The sequence below is a fragment of the Condylura cristata genome, unplaced genomic scaffold, assembly GCF_000260355.1.
Source record: "Condylura cristata isolate star-nosed mole 26May11 unplaced genomic scaffold, ConCri1.0 scaffold00006, whole genome shotgun sequence".
NCBI lineage: Eukaryota > Metazoa > Chordata > Mammalia > Eulipotyphla > Talpidae > Condylura > Condylura cristata.
The window spans coordinates 44,312,524-44,335,287 of NW_004567107.1; the positions used below are offsets into that span (position 1 = coordinate 44,312,524).

The following is a 22,764-nucleotide window of genomic DNA, read 5'->3' on the forward strand; positions in this document are numbered from 1 at the left end:
CTGTTTCTAGTTACTAACTTTTCTTATGCTTTTCAAAAGAAACTGCCTAACTTTGTGCTTCTCATGCCTCTTAAGAAGGTTTTTATACGCTAGAGTCTCACCTGTTACAATGACATAAAAATTGACCTCTATTAGAAGTAGATTGTCTGAGGATTAATTTTGCAGTAACTTTGAAAATAATATAACAATCCCCTATATCTGGAGTTTTAATGCTCATTGTGTTCATTATTGGCCTTAACAGAAGGAAAAGTATGTACTAACAAACAGTCGGCTCTCAAGAACTCACCAAAAAGTGTGTTATTCCTTCTGTGAAGAGATACTATCTTTTAGAAGGTAGGCATGGATAAGCGTATGAACTCTGGAGTATGCATGGTGGGGAAGAATTTGTTGGAAGGAATAAGAAGGTATTGTTTTAGCTTAATAGAGATAACCATAACATCTTGGTGGGTGGAGGGGTGGGGAGAGAGAAAAAAGAAGTATGTATTTAAAGGAATACTGGATTGTTTTTGTTTCCCAAAAGATAAGTGTCGGTGTGGGAGTAAGTTGGCTTGACTTGTTAACCCAAAGGCTGAAATGACAGTGTTTGCTAACTAGCAGGAAACATAGATAAGATATTTCAGTGTAGGATCATTCCAGATTTTCTTTTAGGTATATTAAGAGGTGCTCACTATAAAAAAAAGATACAATCAGAGGAAGTGGCATGGAATTAGTTCTTATCATCGAATATAGCTTACACTGGAAGATAATGTAAGCTGTGAGATAATCTTCTTGCATTGTATCCTTACCTGACTGAGCATCAGATTGTTTGAGAGGTCATTTAGCTTGGACCTCAACTTGGACAGACTGAATCAGTTTTCTATGGTGGTTAAGATAAGATTTGCTGCATAGAGAAAATGATTTTGATTTGAATTTTGCAAAGCTGATGAACTTTACAGTTCATATACCTTTTTAGTAAGTATTTCCTAGTCTAAAGATTTATTCTAAGAATATAATCAGTAATTTGGACAAGACTTATGGAGAAAAAACATGCACTTGCACTATAAATAGTGGGGAAATTGGAATGACCTATATATATATCTCACAATAGGAGGATGGTTAAATTAATTATAGACTATCCATAATGTCCTGTATATTAGGTCAGCAAGATGGGATTGTTTTTAAAGATTTATTTATTTATGCATACAGAAATGGGTACAGGCCAGAGGTACAGGGGCGGTGAAAGGATTCACCAGAGACAGAGTGAGGAACAGAACAGGCCTACTGACAAAGTACACTGGTGAGGGGAGCAGTGGGCGGGTCAGGAGAGGTCTGCTGCACCATGTGGGTCACCTTCATGGCGGGGGTCGAACTCATGCTGAAGTGGCTTTAGCTTCTTAGTGCTGTGTTTTAATCCAATGCACCACCAGGGAGGGCCCCAAGATGGGATTTTTAAAGGATAATTATTGCTAAGAGGATTCACATAATATACTAAATACCAAGGCGCAGTATATACAAAAGGACAAATACTATATGATTCCACTTACTAGGTATTTAGAAATATAGTCAAATTTATAAAGACAGAAAGTAGAATGGTGGTTAGCAGGGACTCAGGAGAGAAAAGAATGAGAAATTTTTGTTTTAAGTACAGAGTTTTAGTTTGGGATTATGGAGTTTCTGTAGATGTAGAGTGGTGATGGTTTTACAACATTGTGAATGTACGTAGGTCATGGAAATGACCTTTAAAATTGTTAAAATGGTGTATGTTATGTCTATTTTACCACAATAAAAAGAAAGAACTCTCCCTTCCAAATGCTCTGGAGTGAATGAAAGAATATGGCATGAATTGCAATTCTGAATGCTTCACAAAAGACAGTCTTGCCTGCCTCTTTGGAAAGAGCTCTTTTGTGCTCTCATTTGGAAGAAAATAAAGTTTGTACCATGGGGAAACAAGCCTATATGTATGGGAGAGTGGATGAATAGGATGACCTAATTTAAAGAAAAAATGCATGAAAGTATGGAGAAAAATCCAAATGTGGTAGCAGCATTTATTTCAAGGTGGAGACACAGGTTGTTTGAAATTTAATTTTGTGTATGTAAAAAATTCAAAATACCATATAATAGAAACTTAGAAAAAAGTTACTTTTAAATTGTTTTGTCTTTGTTAATTTGTACATGTAGGATGACAATAAATTACTATGGCATATACTTAAAAAGCAGTCTAGAGTTTAATCCCTCCAAATATGGTATATCCCTTTCAAAGTTATTCCCCTGAGAGGCCTTGCTAAAGAGCCTACCATTGCTCAAGATGCTTAGTGGCCTCTCTTTATAGTCTGGGATACATTCTAGTGGATATCTTTAAAGAAAGTACATCTCCAGAGTGTGAGGTATATTGCAAACTTACAGACAGTTGCAAATCATCTGAGACCAAATCTTGTGAGCAGGTAGGTGGTGCCATGAACACGGTCTCTTCCTTTTTGAGGGATGGTTTTCCTATACAGGCCCTTTAAATGAGATTTGGGTAGTCTGGAAAGCCTTCCAGTCTTATACTCCACCGTTAAATGGAAAAGTTTTTCCCATTTTGTGAGAGCCAGGGTCTATCCGCAGCCAAACTGGCAGTTACTTACCATCATTAGTTGCAAACAACAATGACTGTAACTAATTTAGGCACTACAGAAATTTAGTGGAAAGTTATTAGGAAGCCACAGAAACTCAAGGAATGTAAAGAAGATCAGAAAACAAGTAAATAAAGGGAGCAGCTAGTATGTGAGCAGAGCTGACCATAGACCTGGCCCAGGAAGGATGTGTTTGACTCCTTTGTGCGCTCGGAATGGACTGGGCTCTGCCACCGGTAGGTAGGTGGGTGCCGCTGCTACTTCTGCCCTCGGTGAGCTTTCTCCCCTCTACTGTTTTGCTGCATCCCTGATCCCAGTTTCTGTCTCCTGGGCAGGTGTAGATCATAGATCATAGATCATGCCCACATCCATGTCTGCTGCCAGGGACACTGGAATAAGGGAGTACCTGGCATTTTCCAGTGTCTGTAATAGCAGGTCAGCTCTGCTTCCCACCAAGACTCCAAAGAGAAGGGTCAAATAAATGACAGTTGGCTGGTATGATTAGTATTGGCTATTAGTCAGTCTTGTTAATTCCTGCCACGGTCCTCTAATGAGGAGGTGATTATCCCTCACAGTGCCAGCAGCTGTTAGCTTCAGTTTGCTCCTGGTCACTTAAACATTTTCCCCAAGGGATACCGTCAAAGGCTCCAAACTATATCCCTATTAACTATTGGAGATGAATGTTTAGTGCGGCTGGATAGAGAGACAAGGCTGCCTGGTCTATGGTTACTTGTAAGGAGTAGAGGTTGGTAGGGGATGGTAAACTGGCAATATTCAATGGCAACTGCCTGTAGAACTCTTTGAAAGGGTAAATGTCACAAGAACAAATAGTAACATCAGAATTCAAATAATCAGATGGCAGTGGGCTTTTCTCTGGAGTTGGAGCAAATATAGGAGTCCATCCCCGACTTTGGCAGAAGTATAAGACAGTTCTCTTGCTTGGGTTGCTGACCTATATCAGACCTTTAGTCATGACCAAAATCAATTCTCGCTCATGATTATTAGTCATCATTAGTTTTTACATCATCTATTAGTGTTCCAGATATAGACTTATTGGCAATTCTAGATATACACTTTCCAGAAGCAGAACAAATGGCAAACAGCTGCTTTTATATATATATTTTATATATATATTTCACCATTCTTATGCTTTCTCCTTTCAGGTGTAGTTCCCTTGAAATTCCCATCACCAACACACCCATGTCCCATTATAATAGTCCCTTGTGCGCTTGCACCCCTGGGCAAACAGCTGTTTATGTCAGGTTAAGGCATACTGCTTCTGAAGCTCTAGACAGCCACTGAGAAAAACATATTAGTCAGGTTTTTAATGCATATAATTTTCTAGCAGAGGTGATTACTTCAGCAGCACGCTAAGAACTGCCTTAAGAAAAGATCTTTTTAGCGGGTCCTCCCTGGTGGCGCAGTAGGTTAAAACACAGCACTAAGAAGCTAAAGGCACTTCAGCATGAGTTCGATCCCTGCCTGCCTGGGAGGTGATCAAATGGTGCTGCAGACCTCTCCTGACCTGCCCGCTGCTTCCCTCCACAGTGTACTTCGTCATGGCTCCCCGCTCTGTCTCTGGTGAATCCTCTCACTGCACCTGCACCTGTGGCCTATACCCCAGTTCTGTATGAATAAATAAATAAATGTAATTACGTTTTTAAAAATATATCCTTTAAATAATAAAAAAAAGATCTCTTTAGCACTTTACATCTTATAATATAATTGACCTCAAATTCTAGAATTCCTTAAATATAATCACCTGGCCAGTTTGAGCTGAGGGACTGGAATTTTCATTTTCAGTGGATCCTCCTACTGTTTTGGCCCACATGTTGAGAAACTATGGTCTTCTGTCTGATTCCTCATCACAGCCCAGGGGTGTAAGCTAGCTGCAGACCTTTCAGAGAGCTGGAAGGCCATTCAAATTGTTGCTTTCTTCAAACAACATCCTCTGATTTTCAGGCAGTTTTTCTCATTTTTTTCAGACCCCTTATATTTAAGAAACCTTTCTTCCACATGAAATCTTTTTCAGAAAACCAACCTATCTGCAGATAAAATAAAAAATCTAGTCTGTTAAAAATTTACCCTGGGGACAGAGCTTACAGTTCCTCCAGGCCTGGAGGACCCTAGACACCTCATCCCTATCTCACAGAGCCCTAAATGGCAGAATGCCAGACCTCCAGGACCCATCCATATGCACGAGGCTGACTGACTGTCCCTACCTTGTGGGCTGGACATTGTCATATCCTGTTATATTGGTGGATCAGTAAGTAAATGTTAGATTAGTGATTGTGCGTCTTTTGGGGACATCAGTAGTTTCTACTTTGGAGGGTCCAATGAAGTCTACATATAAAAACTTTAAACTTCTTTTCATCAGCCCCTATGCTCTTAGTTCCATTCCTGTATTACATGCTTAAAATTCCATGTAGTTATAGAAAGTCTCTGGCAAACTCAAAATTTGGAACTACTGAAGAATTGAACTGTTTTTTCAGCTCCAAGAAATAAATGGAAGAAACTAGATGTTAAAAATATTTTGTTTCACTAAGAGCTGCCTTAAATTCATTAGGAAGTAGTTGGGATATAGATAATCGTAAATAAAGTTATGAATGATTTCCAACTGATTGATCAGGAAAAGGTTGAGAAAGTTGCCATTATGGCCAAGAATGATGCCTCCTTACCATGGGAGGAAAAAATAGTTTTAACAGGAGAGTTTTAGGTTGTTACATAGTTGGTTGGTTATTTTCCTTTATTCCTCTTTTATTGTGAATAAAGAAAAAAGAGTTCTGAAAGAAAGAAGACTGAGAAAGCAAACTTAGACAAGGCATTCCCTAAATTTTGCTCTTTGTGGCTGGTACAAAATGTGGTTATGTGAAGGTTAAGCTGTAAGGAGCTATTTGAGGCCAGGCACCTTCAGTGCCAAATTGAGTGATTTGTAATCAGTGAAGGATTAAGTGATAAATTGTAAAATATATCTTAGACTTTTGGTTTTTCAACACATCCTTTTGGAAAAGACTTCTTTCTCACTTGATACAGTTGTATAGATTTGGTTTATTTTAAAAATTCAATATATTTTATACTTTGCTCAGGCAACATTTCTGTAGCTATTGGCATACTGAAGTGACATGGTACCTAAAGTTGCAGATCAGGATTTGTTTGGGGGAGTTGCTTTAAAGGTTTGCAAATCTCTACAGTGCATCAAATTTGTGTGAATGAACATCTGACCTTACTACCTGATGGTTGTTTTTGTGGTGGGTAAGTAAGTGGGTGTGTAGCCTCCATATTCCCTAAGCACTTGATTTACCTCTGTTGAGTTTGAAGAGAAGGACCCAGTAATTCCACATTCTGACAAAGAAAAAACTATAGAAAGGCCAGGAATCAAGATTTAGAGATTAAGCAAATTTCCCTTTATAAAGCAGACACTGGAGTATGGCTTATATCTGTGCACTGCCTTAGAATCAGACAGGCCTTCTAGTGCCAGGTGGTACAGGACACCCCCAGTTCCCTCTGTGGACAGTGCCCCGGTGATCTCAGCATGACCTTTTTTGCATATGCATTGGCCAAAAGAAATGTCTAACAGTTAAGTCCAAACAATATAGTGTTAGCTGGGTTTCTGACAAGTGTTGCTGTGTTTCTCCTGAAAATATCCCACAAATTCTCTGAGTTTTCTGGTTATCCTAGGGCACTGAGATGTATAGTTAGAAAATGTAGTCTCCTTCAGATCTCAACAATCAAGTTGTTGCTCCTTATTCTCTCGAAAATGTCAGATGAATGAGGGAGTAAGAGAAAGTCATGACCATTACCCTAATGGAGCTTCCTTTACATGGATAAGTGTTTTAGGAAAAAAATATTCCTGTATTTTAAATACTCATGTCTCTCCATATCACCAAAGTATCTAGGTTTCAGTTGTGAGTTATCCAGAGCTAATATGACTTCCTAACCTAGTAGACTTGGACATGTGTATTTATTATGTATTTAGAAGTCATACCTTCCAATGTTCTGATTCCCATGTACATTTTTGGATGGGAAGTGGCAAGTGAATAGCCAGGGCCATAGGCAAAATATATTTCTTATGCACTGAGGTAAAATATTATGAAGACTGTGAAAATAAGCTTACTTTCATTTGACTAAATTCAGTGTAAGCCATTCGTTCTACAGAACTCTGAGCATACAATTTTTCTCTTTGCCTATTGGTCTTCATAGAAGCATAGTCCACAATGATAAAAATGAATAGCTGAGCTTTATATGTATACTCCAAGCCCAACAATGAAACGGCCACTCTTTTATAATGCCAAATGTCTGTAATAATGAAAAGTAATTCATGGTGGATTTCTGGTCATAAACAACTAGATATTTCCTGTGTGTGCACCTCTCATTTAAACCACAGAATCATGCCCAGTCTGCATTTACAGCTTGATTGGTCAAGTGTGCAATTCAATCAATTAGATTGGCCTCATCAGGAAAATACCAGTGTTAGCAAAACATAAATTGCTAAATGTGCCAAAAAATTACCAAAGTACTCAACGATTTAATTTCTTTGTATTAAAGTTTTATTATATCTTACTCAACACATGCAAACTTTATCTGTGAAAACGTCTATTTCATTATACCTGTATTCCCTCTCCACCAACCCCTCATAAAAGCATTGTCCAGAATTAACTATTGGGGAGTTTGCTCTGAATTATTCCTCAGAAGGAGTCATTATTGAGTGGAAGATCTGACAGGTAATAATGTCATGGGAGCTACCATGATGGCCTGTGGAGGAAGGTGGGGCTAGTCGCTGAATGACACATATCGGCAGAAACATGCCTTCTGGGGAAGAAGCAAGACCCATGCCTCCAGCTTCACCAGCTATGCTGTAGGCATGCCCTACTTTCCATTACCCTGCTGCTCACTCTCACTCTGCTCTACCTCCACCTCAGTTCCCCAACTCTGGATGTCCCCAATTCTTATTCTCCTATTCAGTTTCACTCTTTCAGTGATCCTAACAACTTAAACAAGCCTCTTCAGAGGCTCAGTTTCCTTGTCATTAAAAGGGGGGTAATTAATAATCTCTGACTACTTTATGGAGTGATTATGAGCATCGAGTGAGATATATATTGAAACTTTCCGTTCACTGCAAAATTCTATACCAATGTCAGGTGTTACAAATCATTAGCCTGTCTACCCCTCAACTATGGAAGTTTATACCTGTATCTTTCTTACTCTCAGAACAATTCTTTGTCAGATAGCACATGTAAAAGCTGCTGTTTTTTCCTATTTGGATTATGGTGGTTCCTTTGCAACTTTATGATGTAGGCTGAATCTTTAAGTACTCCTTTGGCTCATATCTCTTCCTCTGAACACCCATGCAAGATCATAATCCATAAAACATGGAGGCTATAACTCCTTTTAATTGCCAGGAGTTCATCATTTGCTAAATTCTCAATGCAGTCACTTAAACACCCGCCTTGAAAAGCCTGCCTCTATTTATTCTGCAGAGCCGAGACTGTGTGAAGCTGGGCCCTCCTGCTGAGGGAGAAGTTGTCCAAGTCAAGTGGCCTGATGGGAAACTCTATGGAGCAAAATATCTTGGGTTGAATGTCGCTCATATGTACCAGGTGAGTGTTGCTCACGTGCACTTGCTGAGGGGTACAGGAACAGCCGAGGGGCAGACAGTATATCCAGTAGATCCACTGTGCTGCTGATCCATCAACCACATGAAAGGGGCAATTCTTACTTAGAAAGGAGGCACAGATTCACTGCCTCATAACCTAGATATTGGCATTTTATTACCAAGTTTGAACTGATATATTGTAATAAATTTTGATGAATGGTTTAATTTTAAGGCACATTATAAAACTAAAAAGAGAAGCAACTAGATAGTAAGTTGCTTTCCTGTGCTTTCATTATATATTGAGATGCCACCTTAGGCCAATACAGTGATAGTTGTTTTCAATCAGCAACCTCTAATTTGGTGAATTTCCCTGAGAGACACAAACCCCATCAGGCATCTCACAAACTTAAACCAAAGGTGCATTAGCACAGATGTAGGCAGCTATCCACCCTTAAAGGAAAGTCAAGTTATCAGTTGGATAGTCCATTCACTAGAAAACTCTACATATTTTTAAAGAATATGCCAGCATACTATTGAAAATGAGAACAAGTGAATTTCTAGGAGGTAGAACAACATGGGTGTGGCACATTATATTTCTTCAGACTTTAAAAAGGGACACATTTATTATAACCAATGCCTTGAAGTTCTTTGGTGACACAATATCAGAAATCAACATACTCAGGCTAGCAGTGGATTGAAAATAGGGAGATTGATGTATAAAGAGAAAAAGCCAGAAGGTCCAGACCTGTTAAGTTAAAAACAGCTTGAGAATGATAAGACTGCCACTTTCAGCAAAGAAATTGTTCAAAGACTGATAAGGGGCAAAGACTTAAATGGAAGAGTACATTATAAGATACCACATCAGGAACTTGATCACAGTGTAATTAAAAGTACTCAAAGCAGTTTGGAAGAATATTTTTCATGATCTAAAAGAATTCATGGTGACAAGGAGAGAAGAAAATGTTTACATACAACACTCACTGTGTGTTATATACACATTCACTATGTGTGTGTGTGAGTGGTGTGGTCTGGTCATTTCCTTTTTTGTGTCTGTGACAATGTTAAGTGACATATTCAGGTAATTTATGACAATAGGTGCAGGAGCTTCTTTGTAGCACAATGTTCATAGTTTAGCAAAAATCATAAGACAGCCTAGACTCAGAAAACATTACTTTTTCTCAAAACAAGTAATTATATTTAAGCAGTAAATGCAAAAGTGAAGCTTCTTGCTTGTGGTAAAATGTGTGCTACATGAAAAGTGTGATGAGAACATGTTGAAATTCAGGCTAACTAGTAATCACCTTCAGTTGAATTTATGATGGCCTATCAGAATAGTACTATGAGCGTATTTATAGACTCAATGAAAAGTTAAGGCCAATATTAAAGTTGTCTCTCAAACACAAGTAGTCTTTGAGATAATTTTGTATATTACATCTAATTACTCAGCAACGAGCAAAGATATTTATAATATATACACACACAAACATATACATATAACTTAAAACCTATCACATGATGCCTGCCCAACATATGTGTATTTTGACCCTCATAGTAGTCCTGCAAGATAGGTGTTTTTGTTTCTAATGTACCAATGAAAAAGCCTCAATAAATTCAATAATTTGCTCAAGAACAGGCATCTGGTGTAGGAAGGGTCAGAATTTACTCTCAGCATTGCCTCTAGTACTGAAAGCCCTGCATTTTGGCTGACCCCTAGTCTAGGGTATATTGGGATGGTTAGTCCCATGCCATAGTACTGTTTGGTTTTATAATTACCTTTTTCTCTTTTAGCATTTCCAATTGATCCAAAACAGAAAGAAGGTAGACAGAGTTCTAGCTATGATATCAAGTTATATAAATGGGATAACACCTTGGCCTAATTAAATATAGAGCAATTGTTCTGCTAGACCAAGACTAAGAACAAAGGCCTCCTATCCTACCCTTTTGGGAAGTAACAGAGAGAGTTCTGTGACTGAGACCTGTTTTTTCCCTATTGTTTCCACATAGTCAGATGTCAGCAACTCCTGGGTAGATAATAAAAGATTTAACTGTATTTTATCTTTAATATTTTGAAAAGCCTACAACAGATTTTTTTTTTTTTGCTAGTACAGCTGCATAGTTCAACTTAACCTTTTAAAAATGCTAGCATATTTTTATTTCTTTTAAGTATTCAAACAGGTTAGGAACTTCAAAAATATCATTGAATGGTATAATGTTAAATCATATTAGATAGTCTCCCTTTTGTTGTTTTCTCCTAGTAGACTTCATGTGAGATTAGACTTACTCCCAAGTACAATCACAATGAATATTAGGGCTTTTGATTAATTTCCTCAATGCTTTAGCTTTCTGTCAGCCAGTGCTGACATTTAGCCTTTGTCTGGAAGAATCTCCTGTAATGTTGGGGGAAAAACTGATTATGAAATAGTATTCATCCATTAGATTAACTTGAAAAAAAATTAAACATTCAAGTTTTAAATACCATATTTTTATACAATTAAAACCTGGTATTTTCCTGGGCCATTTTAATGAATTTGACAAAAAGTGAGTTTTGAAAGTAAAAATCTCTCTAAATCCTTGAGAAATCATTTTATCTGGAAGATTATTATATGAGTAAATTTATCATCATTTCTTTTTGAAAGAAAAAATTCTTGAAGTCATCAGTGTCTCTTAAAGAAAGACATGGTACTGATTAGCCTAGCCCCATCTTAACGCTTAATTGCCACTGTCACCAGTCCTAAGAAATCATTTGAACAGCAGTGACTTTCTTTGTTTTTACTTTGGGAGAATAACATTTTCATATCGATTTGCAAGGCACCCATTCTTGAGAATTTTGGCCTATTTAAAAATATTGTTCTGAGTTAATGGAAAAAACTTTTCTTCCTTCTTTAGCTCTTGGCTATTTTCCTTGTTCTGCTTGAGTCTCTTTTTCTGGTTTTATGTTTGTTTTTGTTTTTTTAGGCAGTTAATTGGAAAGTCAGTGCTTGTTTACTTTTTAATGTGTGCCACAATGCCATATTTTTAATTAGGTTGAATTTGAAGATGGATCTCAGATAGCAATGAAGAGAGAAGACATCTACACTTTAGATGAAGAGTTACCCAAAAGAGTGAAAGCCCGTTTTGTAAGTACTGTCAGATGCCACTCCCTATTCCCCAAGAGCAGCAAGAAATATTCTTGGGCCAATGGATTCATTTTAGAGACTACCAATACAAGTTTTCCTTTATTGAAACCTATTTGGTACAAATTTCAAGTTTGACCCAAAACAGAAGCCAATAATATTCCTTATTTTTCTTTCTCATAATATCAAATTATGTTTCTGTGTATTAACATTTATTGTCATACAGAACTACTTGTTGAATGTGTATTCTCTGAAGGTTGTAGGAGCATACAAAGATACTATCAGACCCTTTATAATCTTGTTAGTAGAAGTAACAATAAAAGAAAGCATCCAGTAGTAAATTAAAGAGAACTCAGCATAAGTGAATGACTAGTTTTGTATAGCCTTCTATGTTGATTAGTTTCAGAAGCTCATTAATATTTGCGTCAATTTATAATTAAATTGTACTCTTTATTTTCATAACACAAGGAATAAATAATGCCTGATACTAGTTAAGGGAATGCTAAAGCAGTGTTTTATAAAGAAAATATTAGTTTCAAGTCTTGTACATACCATTAAAAGACAAATAAACATGTACAAATATCAAAATTGAAGTTGTTAAAAAATATAATTTGGAATAACTTAGTTTTCATTATTATATCATAAAATACTTAGTGGACCCTGAAATGAGTTCAGTTTCACTCATTTAGAATTACATCTACTGTATTTGTGAGGTTATAAATCCTGAAAAAGAAAGTTGGTTGAGTGAAGGGGATTTTTCCAATTAAAATGAAAATTTTCTTTCTGAATAAATGACGCTCTTAGTTCTTACTGTTTGCTTATGATATACTTTTCTGCAGCGATAGAGTTGTGAAAACCATTGTTTTCCTTAAATGCTCACTTGTATATTGAGCTCCTTTTCTATCATGTGGAATCCTGGAGCAGGGTAAGTGCTTCATGTGGGAGCTACTTTCCTTCTCATCAACATCCTTGAGAGAGGAAGGTCCTACAAAGTGAAATAAAAGTAATAGTAATTGAGTAACTGTACTGCTGACTACCAAGAAATCTGGCACATATGGGACCTATACACTAAAAGCAGTTAACCTCCAGATAGATAATAAGCTGCAGGGAAAAAGAAAATCAAATATACCTGTTATAAAGACATCAACTAAACCTTTATAAAAACCTAACATATTATTGTTCTAGTTCTTGAAATTTTTTGAGAGCAACTTCCTTTATTGGTAGACATAGTTGCTTTTCCTTCATTATACCAGTATTTATAGATTCACCTTCCTGTCATCCCATTCTCCCCATGCCTTTTTTTTTTTTTTTTTAAAGATTTATTTATTTGTGCATACAGAACTGGGGTACAGGCCAGAGGCTCAGGGGCGGTGAGAGGCTTCACCAGAGACAGAGTGGGGAGCAGAACAGGCAGATCTATGAAGTACACTGCTGAGGGGAGCAGCGGGTGGGTCAGGAGAGGTCTGCAGCGCCATGTGGTCACCTCCGGGGAAGGCGGGAATCAAACTCCTGCGGAAGTGGCTTCACATTCTCAGTGCTGTGCTTTAACCCGCTGCGCCACCAGGGAGGGCCCCGCCTTTTTTTTTTTTTTAATAGCCTAGAGACCTGGAGAATGGGGAAATGGAGTAGTCAGACTTTGAACAGCTTAGTTCTTTGACTTTCTGATCCATGTGTGGTTAAGCATCCAACTAGCTTGGTCTTGTAGATTTTAAATATGAATTCTTGATCTTCTTGATCACACTAAAAGAAAGCTTTCTGCTCTGATCATAATTTCTTTTTTCCACAGAATATTTGACACAGTAGCAGGATACCCTCCCAGGTGACTTCATTGGCACACAACTCTTGAGCTTTCTTAGGTCCATTTTCCCGAGCAGGCACACCAACATTCAACCTTTTATTTTTTTTTAATTCTCAGAGAAGACAATTTAATTAAAAGATAATGAAAAATAAATCATATACATATATTCTGAATGAATGTAACCTGCTATGTCAAACAGTTGAGCTTAGTAGAAAATTTTTCAGAAACAAAGCTCTAGTCACTAAATCCAGTTTACCATCTTTATTTTTATTGAATCAAAGACTTATGTGCTTTCACTGTAGCAAATCAGCTTTCCTTCAGGTTAGTATATAACCCTCTGGTCTTTGGCTAGTCTGCCTGTAACTGCTATTTTTTTTTTCCAGTTGATGAAACAAATCTAATTGGAAAACTCATTGATGGGAGATATTTTATGATTAGAGAGCTGTCTTTTGTTGTTGTTGTTTTTTAAGGAGGGCTGGGTTAGCAGCCCCCACTAGGAGGTCTTCATGTTTTAATGACTTCTGCTCACCCAAACACACGCTGACTTGAGGACAAATTTTTCAAAAGAGTCAGCAGTCCACCTCAGTGATTATATTGGGTTCTTTGCCACTAACTTCAGAAACAGCCCCATTACCTTTTATTGTCTCACAGAATAACCATAGCAACAGTGCATAATTAACTAGAGCTGCTGGTAAATCGGTTTTATTATTGTATTTGAGAGGCTGACTTTTGCTGTTCTCACGCAGTGGTACGCTTTCATAGATGTTTTTATTTTCTCCTTTGATAATTTTAGCAGTTATAAAGAGGAAAGATTGCTTAGAGGGAGCAATTCACCAAGAATGAAAGGAACAAAACTGTGTTCTCCTGATGAAGGAGGGTGCTGGACCAACCCACAGTCTCTTAGAGTTTTCTACCCACTTCTACTAACCAAGAGTCTGGGGCTGGGGAGACCCCTGGAGGTAGCCTTTACCCTAGAAGAACTGGCAAGAAATTTACCCAAACTTGCCCAGCTTTTTATTCTACTTTTTGTCTGTTCTTTACTAAGGACTGACTTTGTATTTACAAACCCTAAAAAGTGCAGTGCTGCTATCACTAACAAGGCATAGTCATTTCACTGTTACAGTGAGTCAGTGCAAGTGGTCCACTTGAGTAGAACTTCAGCTGGGAATTCATTCTAGTAGACAACATAGTAAGGAATTAGGAAGCATAAATAAGCATAAATAATGCTTTAATATGGATTTTACCTGAGTATCACTGAAAAAAAAATAATACTTTATCAAAATAATACTTAGCAATAACTGAACTGGGCATATTGCTTGATGTTGAGAATCCACATAAAAGTTGATACAAAGGCCCTGGTGTTCTTCCCCTCAAGTGATTCAAGGAATGCACGATAGGAAAAACTTATCTGCCCTTTATCACTTCACTGTCTCCCATTCTACTGCTTTGATTTATTGTAGGAACCTAAAAATAGGGTGCTCAAGTTTGCCTGTGGTAGAGAAGATAGAATACCTTCCATGCAAAGGATCAGTGCATCTAGAGACAAAGGCAGGAGCCAGGAAAATGTGACTGGGGACAGCTCTAATTCAGTCTGACCCCAGAGCATGAGGTAGCATTATGTCAGGTCACATAGGTAGAGCCTTAGAGAGCTTAAATGTCATGGAGAAGGCAATAGGGCTGTTAAAAGATTATAAGCAAGAGTGTCATATGGTCAGTAAGTTCTTAAATAGCTTTCTGTGTGCTGGTTCTGTAGAAAATAGACTGAAGATACATTTGTTACAATAGTTTAAGAGAGGAAATATGAGGATCTGCACCAGGGAGACAGTTAAGATAAAGAAAGACTTTGAGGTATGTGTAGGAGGGGTCCTGTATAGGATGAGGATAAGAGAAGTTTATAATGACTTTTCAGTTTTGACCAATGTAATTGTATAGATGGTGATGGGGTGCCATTTATGGAATATAAGGAGGACAGGGATGGAGAAGAAGATTGACTTCAATTCAGGGCATGTTGGTATGAGGTGCCTTTGGGATTAAAAATTCTAAGATACTTGCAGAAGTTGAACACAACTTCTGAGCACAGGAAGAGATCTGAATTTGAGTGAGACGTGAGCATTTTTGGAACTGAACCATGACTGTGGGCCTAAAGGCCAAGAAAGCTTATGTCTCAAATGCAAAACCCCAGGGGCTTTAGAGTTGAGCAGATAGTTAAGAAAGAGTACCCTTGAGCCATTAACATGTAGCAACAAGAGATGGGAGAAAGTGCTTAAAAAACACTATAAGAGAAGAGAGTTTCTGTAGCAGTGTGGTCCCTAGGAAAAGGGGACGTTCCAGGTTCCCTGCCCCACCCAGAAGTAGGGTGGAGCTGAGAAGAAAAAATAAAAGAGAGAGAGAGAGAAGATATCTGAGGAGGAAGGAAGGAGGATGGAGAGCCAGAAGGAGACTTGAGGAAGCCACATGGAGCAGGGAGATTGTGAAGAAACCGTGCTTGTTTCTTGGCGTTAGACTGGTTGAAAGTGATGTGGGTGAGAGACCCTTGGGGAGGTTGAGTATGGCCGTGTTTATCTTGATTTTGATTGTGCTCTTTTCCTCCCAGACTTCTCTGGCCATTTCTGACCCTTTTCAATGGGTCCCAGACAGAAGGTGCTTTAGGCTTGTGGTGGGCTTTCAGACCTTGCTTTGGACTAATCCCTTTTGGGTTGACTTTTGCCCATGAGCGGATGGGTAACTTCAGGTGTTTGATTTAGAAATTATATTCTTTGTCTTAATGTATTGTATACTCACTCTATTAAAGTCTCTTTTCATTAAAGTCTTCTATGTTTTGTCTTGATGCAGCAGATGGCAGAACCCATTTAGAACAGGCAGGTATGGGGGTTCAGTGGTACCCACCTCCTTGCCCTGTAACACTTCTACTGCTATCAGAAGTTAGGTGACAGAATAGCCAAATAAATTTAGGGCAGAAAAGTGTCATAGGAATTTGCCACTAGGACATGAACAAGGACAATTTCAGGAAAGCAGTGAAGGGAGGATTCAAAAGTTAAATAGGAAGGGGAGTAAATTAGAGATGTTAAAAAAATTCATCAGAAGCCTGGATGGGCAGGGGCCAGGGGTAGATATAGAATAAGGCAGATTAAATGAGGAGATTTTGTTCCTGTTTTTGTTGGGAAAAGTCATAGGGGAGTTGGGTAGGTTGGAGAGTCTGAAGCAAGGGGCTTCAAGGGGGAAAGAGGCTGGAATAGGCATGTGCCTCCAAAGGTTTTACCCTTCACCAGCCTTCTACACTAGGCTGGTGGTCCATACTTCTGTACTCTGAGAACAGCTGGTTGATTTAGATCACTTTCAATTCTTGTGATGGCCGGGTATCATGCCCTTCTGTAAAGTAACACTAACTGCTTTTAGTCCACAGCCTCTGATATGCGATTTGAAGATACATTTTATGGAGCAGACATAATCCAAGGGGAGAAGAAGAGACAAAGAGTGCTGAGTTCCAGATTTAAGAATGAATATGTGGATGACCCAGTATACCGTACTTTTTTGAAGAGCTCTTTCCAGAAGAAGTGTCAGAAAAGACAATAGCCCACCCTGCTGCAGACTAAGCAGATGTGGTCCAAAGAAGATAATTGAAGGGATGGTCCTGGGACTGTGCCGTGTGTTTCACTTGGGTAGGTGATGAGGTGTGTCTCTGACAGTGGAAAATTAGGCTTTTCAGAGTTTGGTTACCAAAACCATAAAGTACACACATTACCAATTGGATACAATTCCAAATCATCCTTAAGTCTTGCTTTCATTTGTTAGCAGTTGTCCTTTATGATCCCAAAGAATTTTTCTAAGTGAAAGGAAATAATAGTGAATCACCCACTAAGAAATGTCACTGCTGACAGGAGGTGGCTCCCAATGTATGGCTTAGACCCCTTGTCAAGAAACACATGGACACTTCTCACTCAGACTGCAGCAGGAGGGAGCCTTGATATCCAGGGCCAGAGGGTAGGGCTGATAATTTATATATTTTCCACAGTCAGGGAGTACTCTCGCTTATTTGTTTCAAATGGCAGTTTTTATAAAACATTTTTTAAGCCACAAATGGTATGTATGGTAATGAGATTTGCCCGCGTGCTATCTATATTTCCCTTGTACAGACTTTTACATTTTTTTATATCCCTATTACTTTTGATTGCATCTGATGAGAAATGACTTGTTGGCCTTTGTGAAATTTTTGGCTCTTGAGAAAGAATTCTTATGAATTGTATGGAAATTTTATATATTTAAGGAGGGAGATCTGGGGCTATTATTTTTAAACACTTTTTTTCATAATACATATTCAGTGTAGATATTTATAAAATGTTTCTTTCATTATGTGTTTGTAAAATTAAAGTTTAAATAAATATGCTCTGATGCATAATTTTGAATTAATATGATTTTGTTTCCTTTTTAAAATGGCCTGATAAAAATGTACTAGTGTTTAAAAATAAAGATTTCCATTTTCTCCAATTCTTTCTTGTTTGTTTTCTGGGTTTAAACTGATAGGAAAACAAGTTTTGTTTGAAAGCTGGCTATCAAGGTATATTAGAGTCCAAGATTTTTCACATCCTACTTCCATCACTGTATTTTTAATTGAACTGTAGACATGGAGACACATTGCCAGGCATAAGTAGCAACATTATTGGGATAAGTTTCCTCAACTGCCACAGGCCCAGTCTAAGTGTTTCCTTGGCTCCTTCTTAGGCCTGGAGGAAATCTGAGCACCTGGAGTCTAGAGCTCTGGGCGTCAGTTGTCACTTGAAGGAGCTAAGTGGGTCTTATGTTTAGATAAGCTGTGCAGGACAGGCAGGGAAGAGACTTGTCCTGAGTTCCCACAGTCTTTGTTAGGCATCAGTTAGCACTGGTCACAGTTATGCCACCTAACTTATAACTGCAAAATCTCAATGGTCTGTTGCAAGAAATACTTAACGCTTATGAATCTGCAGGTTGGCTGACACTGACTGCATGTGGCTTGGCAGCAGAGCTATCTGCCACACATGTCTCCGATCATCCCACCAGGTTCAGTGGGTTGAGCCAGGTATGTCCTTCCTTGTCAATGGCAGAAGCAAGAAAGCAAGCAAGCCCAGTCCATAAGCTTATTTCAGTCGTTTCTGTGTTAACATCCTTTGGGTCAAAGCCCAGGGCTGGGAGTTGGAGGGCATTTCAAAGTTTCATGCAAAAAGTGCAAATGTTTTGTGTTACTAGGTGAGGAGTTAAGAACTAAAATAGTGATGACAGAGGTACAGTTAAAACTCAGTTATGCAGACCACTGGCTCATTTTCCAGGGTGTCTCATTTTCCAGAGTGTCTCATGGCTGAACTCTGAGCTGGGGAAGAGCCCATCAGCCTTATTTTTATAGGGAGTGAGCATTCTTCATTCTCTACCAGAATAGTCATATATTTAATCAAGTAATCAAGCTTGCATTTTCTGTCTCCAGGTTTTGAATGGAACCGACCTGTTGTCTCCACAATATGCTGGAGAAGTAGGCCTGTGCAAAGCATTAAGAGGAATTAATCTAAATAGGATCATTCGTTCTATACAAGTTTGCCTGTCAGCAAGATTTCTGATTGGCTGCCACAGGGAGAAAATGTGCAGAGTCCTATGTGATCTCAAATACAGCTGTTTTTTTATGGTCTCACTTAACTAATGTTCCTATAACCAAGTACAGCTGTCTATGGCCTCTGTAAAATCATGCTGGCCACAAATGCACTCTGGCTATTGAGAAACACACCTTTGTTTCACTGCAGTCTACATAAAGTCATTATTAGCTCTTTGACTAGACACTTCAATTGTAATTTTAATTTCTTTATGTTACACTAAGTGTGTTTTTAGTATGTATGTGTAGCATGAAATCAGTTGAAGTCTTTCTAGTATTTAAAAAAAGTCTAGCTGTGACAATTCTGATGTAATTATAATTACAAACCCTGTAAGCCCTTTCTCTGGAGGTTAGAAAATTTAGTGAAAACTCTGTTTCACAACAGTTTGGTTCCCTTATATATTTTTGAAATGAAAACAATGTGATCCTTGTCAGTTTACTTTTACTAAGATACTTTTGTTTAGTTCTGCCAGAGAGAAACCGAGAAGAAATAGCCATTTAGTGACACTAAAATGTCACATGGCTTTTCAGAATACATTATAAATTACAGGGTAATAGTGTATGAAAAACTGAGAAAATAAAAATCATGTAAGAATGAATGTACCTTTTTTCCTGTATCTACTCAATATGAAACAGGACAGAAATGCATGTTACTGTAAATGACCTGGAGTTTTATGAGTAATCATATTGGAGGAGTATATGCTGTTAAGATAGCACTGGGATTTATTTTTACCATTAAGTAAAAGAGATCTGAAATAAAACAATCTCCATTTCAAATGTTAACCCGCCCTATAAACAAAACTAACCAGAGATCCTAAGGATTCTCATTACATGAAGTAATTGGTTGGTTGCAAGATTTGATTGTACTAGACACTTTCTGAGAATTCAGATATGCAGTCATTGAAAATATTATAGTCTCTGGCCTAGGAAGTGCTAACTAGTGGGGAGAACAATTTCTTAGTTCTAGGATACCTGAACTCTGTTCAGCAAGTGGACTGATAACAAAGAAATCCCGTGCTTCATCTTCAGAAATTGCTGGTCACCTTTAAATGGAACTTCATCAGGAGCAGCTGATATTAGTGATTATTAAGCATCTATCATGTCTGTTTAGTCTAGTATGGTTCTTGGTGGCTTTTAGCTTATTGAACTTCCCCAGAAATCATCAAAGTATTAATTTCTCACTTCATGGAGAGAAAACAGCACAGACATGTTAAATAATGCTTAAGTCATTCAATCATTTCAATGAAGGAAATAAAAGGAGGGCCCTCAATTGACTAAAATAAATGACAATGAATAGATAAAACTGAAGCTCCAAAGACAGGTTAACATTTGAGAATGAGGATGGCAGCACCTTTATTGGCAGGTATTTTAAAAAACATGAAATTTACCTTCTGACCGAGGCTAAACAATAGGGACAGAAAAGTTAGTGGTTGCTGTTGACTAAAAGTTAAGAGAGCAGGTGGACAACAGGGAGTGTGAAAGAACTTTTGGGAGGTAATGGAAATAATATTTTATTTGGATTATGTTGATGATAATGACTTACATGATGTCAAAATCTGTAGAACTGAATGCTGAAATATGTGAATTTTACTAAGTGTAAATACCACCTCAGTAAGTTTGACTTAAAAATAAACTCTGGGCGCCTCCCTGGCGACACAAGGGGTTAAGTCTCAGCACTAGGCATACCACTGCAGCATGAGTTTGATTCCCAGTTAGGGAGGTGACCCACATGGAGCAGCAGACCTCTCCTGTATCAACCATTGCTCCCTTCAGCAGTGTATTCAGTCATTCTGCCTGTTCTGCTCCCCACTCTGTCTCCACTCACTTTTCCCCTTAAGGGATTTCAAGGACATCAATGTTGGGTCTTTCATTGTTGTTCTACAGGTCCCTGGTGAGCTCTTAGGAATACTTTCTTTCTATTCAGATTAAATAAATTCTGTCCTTAAGTTCTCTGAGTCTGTCCTGTCACCTCCAGACTATTATTGAGTTTACTGAGTGCATTGTCAGGTGGGGGTGGGGGGTAATTATTGTATTTTTATTTTTGTGATTACGATTTAATTCTTTTAAAAATATATTCCTTTGCTGAAAACGTATATTTTTTCATGTTTCAGGAGTGTCCACAATTGTTCATCAAAGTTTTTTCTGAAGGCTACTTTAAAATTTTTACTTTGTCAGATAATCCCAACATCTAATTCATGTTATTATAGTTGTCTATTAGTTGATTGTCCTTTCTCATTAAAGTTATGATTTTTCCTGGTTCTTGGCATGACAGATGATTCATTTGTGACCTGGATGTTTTTGATTTTAGAAGACTGATTCTATTTAAATATTCGTTTTTAGCGGGTAGTTGCCTTGGTTAGGTTAAGTGCATAGGTTTTGTCCATAAGTCTTCTCTGTGGACTGTGCTTTCAATTATAATTTATCTCTAAAAGCTCTTACAGTGCTCCTCTGAGCTTCTTTGTGTGCTAAATAGAGGCCACACTTCTGTTCTCAGACTTTTTGGTGAGTAAATATATGTCAATTTTACATATAAGTCAATCAGTGAGTTATTGTCTTTCTTTAGATTCCTGAGGGGGGAAGCACAGGCTCCCAGTTCATTTTCTACCAACATGGAACTGTAGGAGCACACTGTCTCAATTGCTGCCATCAAAGCCCAAAATAATCACATGGGTCTTCAAAACTGGAAAGCAAAAGTGACAGAGACAGAAGGACATGTGCTAATGGAAGCAGAAGGTGAATGACCTGCTTTGAAGTAGAGGGAAAAAAACAAGTTCAGGAATTCAGGTGGCTTCTAGAAGATGGAAAAGACAAAAAAAAAAAGTCTCTGTAAAGCTCCAGCCTAGCTCACAACCTAACTTCTTTTTTCCAATGAAATGTATCAGACTTATGGCCTCCAGAGTGGTAAGAAAATACATTTGTGTTGTTTTAAGCCTCTAAGCTTCCAGTAGTGTGTTCTGCCATTAAAGGGAAACTAAGATAACCAACCACTGAATAGAAATAGCAGGAAAAAGGTTTCAATATCAGAAGCAGAGGTTTGAGAAAGGTTTGAGATTTGTACAGTCCCAGCATGGATAAGTTTTAGAATAATGGTCAGGTGGGGTGGAATTCCATCCCACTCATTTTGCTAAATTCACTTGTTTCTCTTAACTATGTTTGTTTCTACTGCAGCTTCTAGAAACTGAGAAGCATAGAATATCTCCTAGGCATATATTCTTGAGGGTGAAGAGCTTCTGAACATATAATTTAATATATTCAGTCATTTGAGAAGATTTGTACTTGGCCAAATGGTGACTTCCCTCTTGTTGATTTGCAAATGGAATGGTGGTCGTGGTGAGTATTTTCAGTGGAAGACAGTGTACAAAAAGGGGTAGCCACTTCTGGCCACAGATTGGCCTTTGCAAATGGGTCTGAGAGTCTGAGGGTGTAGCTCTTGATTACAGTAGCCACTGGGAACACAGTCATTTCACAGTAGGTCTTTAGAGAACTGTGCACGTTTGACCCTCAGCAGTGGGGCTCTCACAGCCTACCTAACTAACTCTATCCCTTCTGAGAATATTATGGATAATCCAGTTCTCTTCCCTTTCCCTCCCATTTTTATCTCCTGTGTGGTCATCTGCCTCCAGTAGACTTTCCATAATTCATAAACATTTAGAAGCAAAATCTGACCTGTTAAAAAACTTTTCAAATTCTTTATCTCATTTAGTGTGAATATTCAAACATATCACCATAGACTCTTCATGGGGAGTATTAGGTAATATGATATTAAAATGCTTTAAAAAGTCTTAATAATTCTGAATTCAGATAAAACAAAGCTAGCCCCAAGGGCACAGGATAAGAATGGTGAACTTCTAGTTTAATGTCTCTACTCACCACCCACTGCATTGAGCCTTCATTCTCCATGTTCCCTGGGATCCTTGGCATGCAACAGACCCTCACTAAGCTTGAGTGAACCCTACTCAGACTTAGCTCTCATTAGTCTAGGTACTGATGGCACTTGTCTTAGACTTGGGCACTAAATTAACATCCAAGTCACAGTACTGCTGACCAGAGGCAGACAC

General features: G+C 38.1%; 1 protein-coding gene across 1 annotated transcript in view; it reads left to right on the forward strand.

Annotated features, from left to right (window-relative positions):
• The window catches only part of KDM4C (lysine (K)-specific demethylase 4C), a 349,283-nt gene extending 331,888 nt beyond the window's left edge, over nucleotides 1–17,395 (forward strand). Inside the window, exons 20-22 of the mRNA XM_004677654.2 lie at nucleotides 8,069–8,188; nucleotides 11,208–11,300; nucleotides 16,492–17,395. Of these exons, the coding sequence (XP_004677711.1) occupies nucleotides 8,069–8,188; nucleotides 11,208–11,300; nucleotides 16,492–16,668 (390 nt within the window). The 3' untranslated portion in view covers nucleotides 16,669–17,395. The remainder of the gene's footprint in view (nucleotides 1–8,068; nucleotides 8,189–11,207; nucleotides 11,301–16,491) is intronic.
• Nucleotides 17,396–22,764: the final 5,369 nt, after the last annotated feature.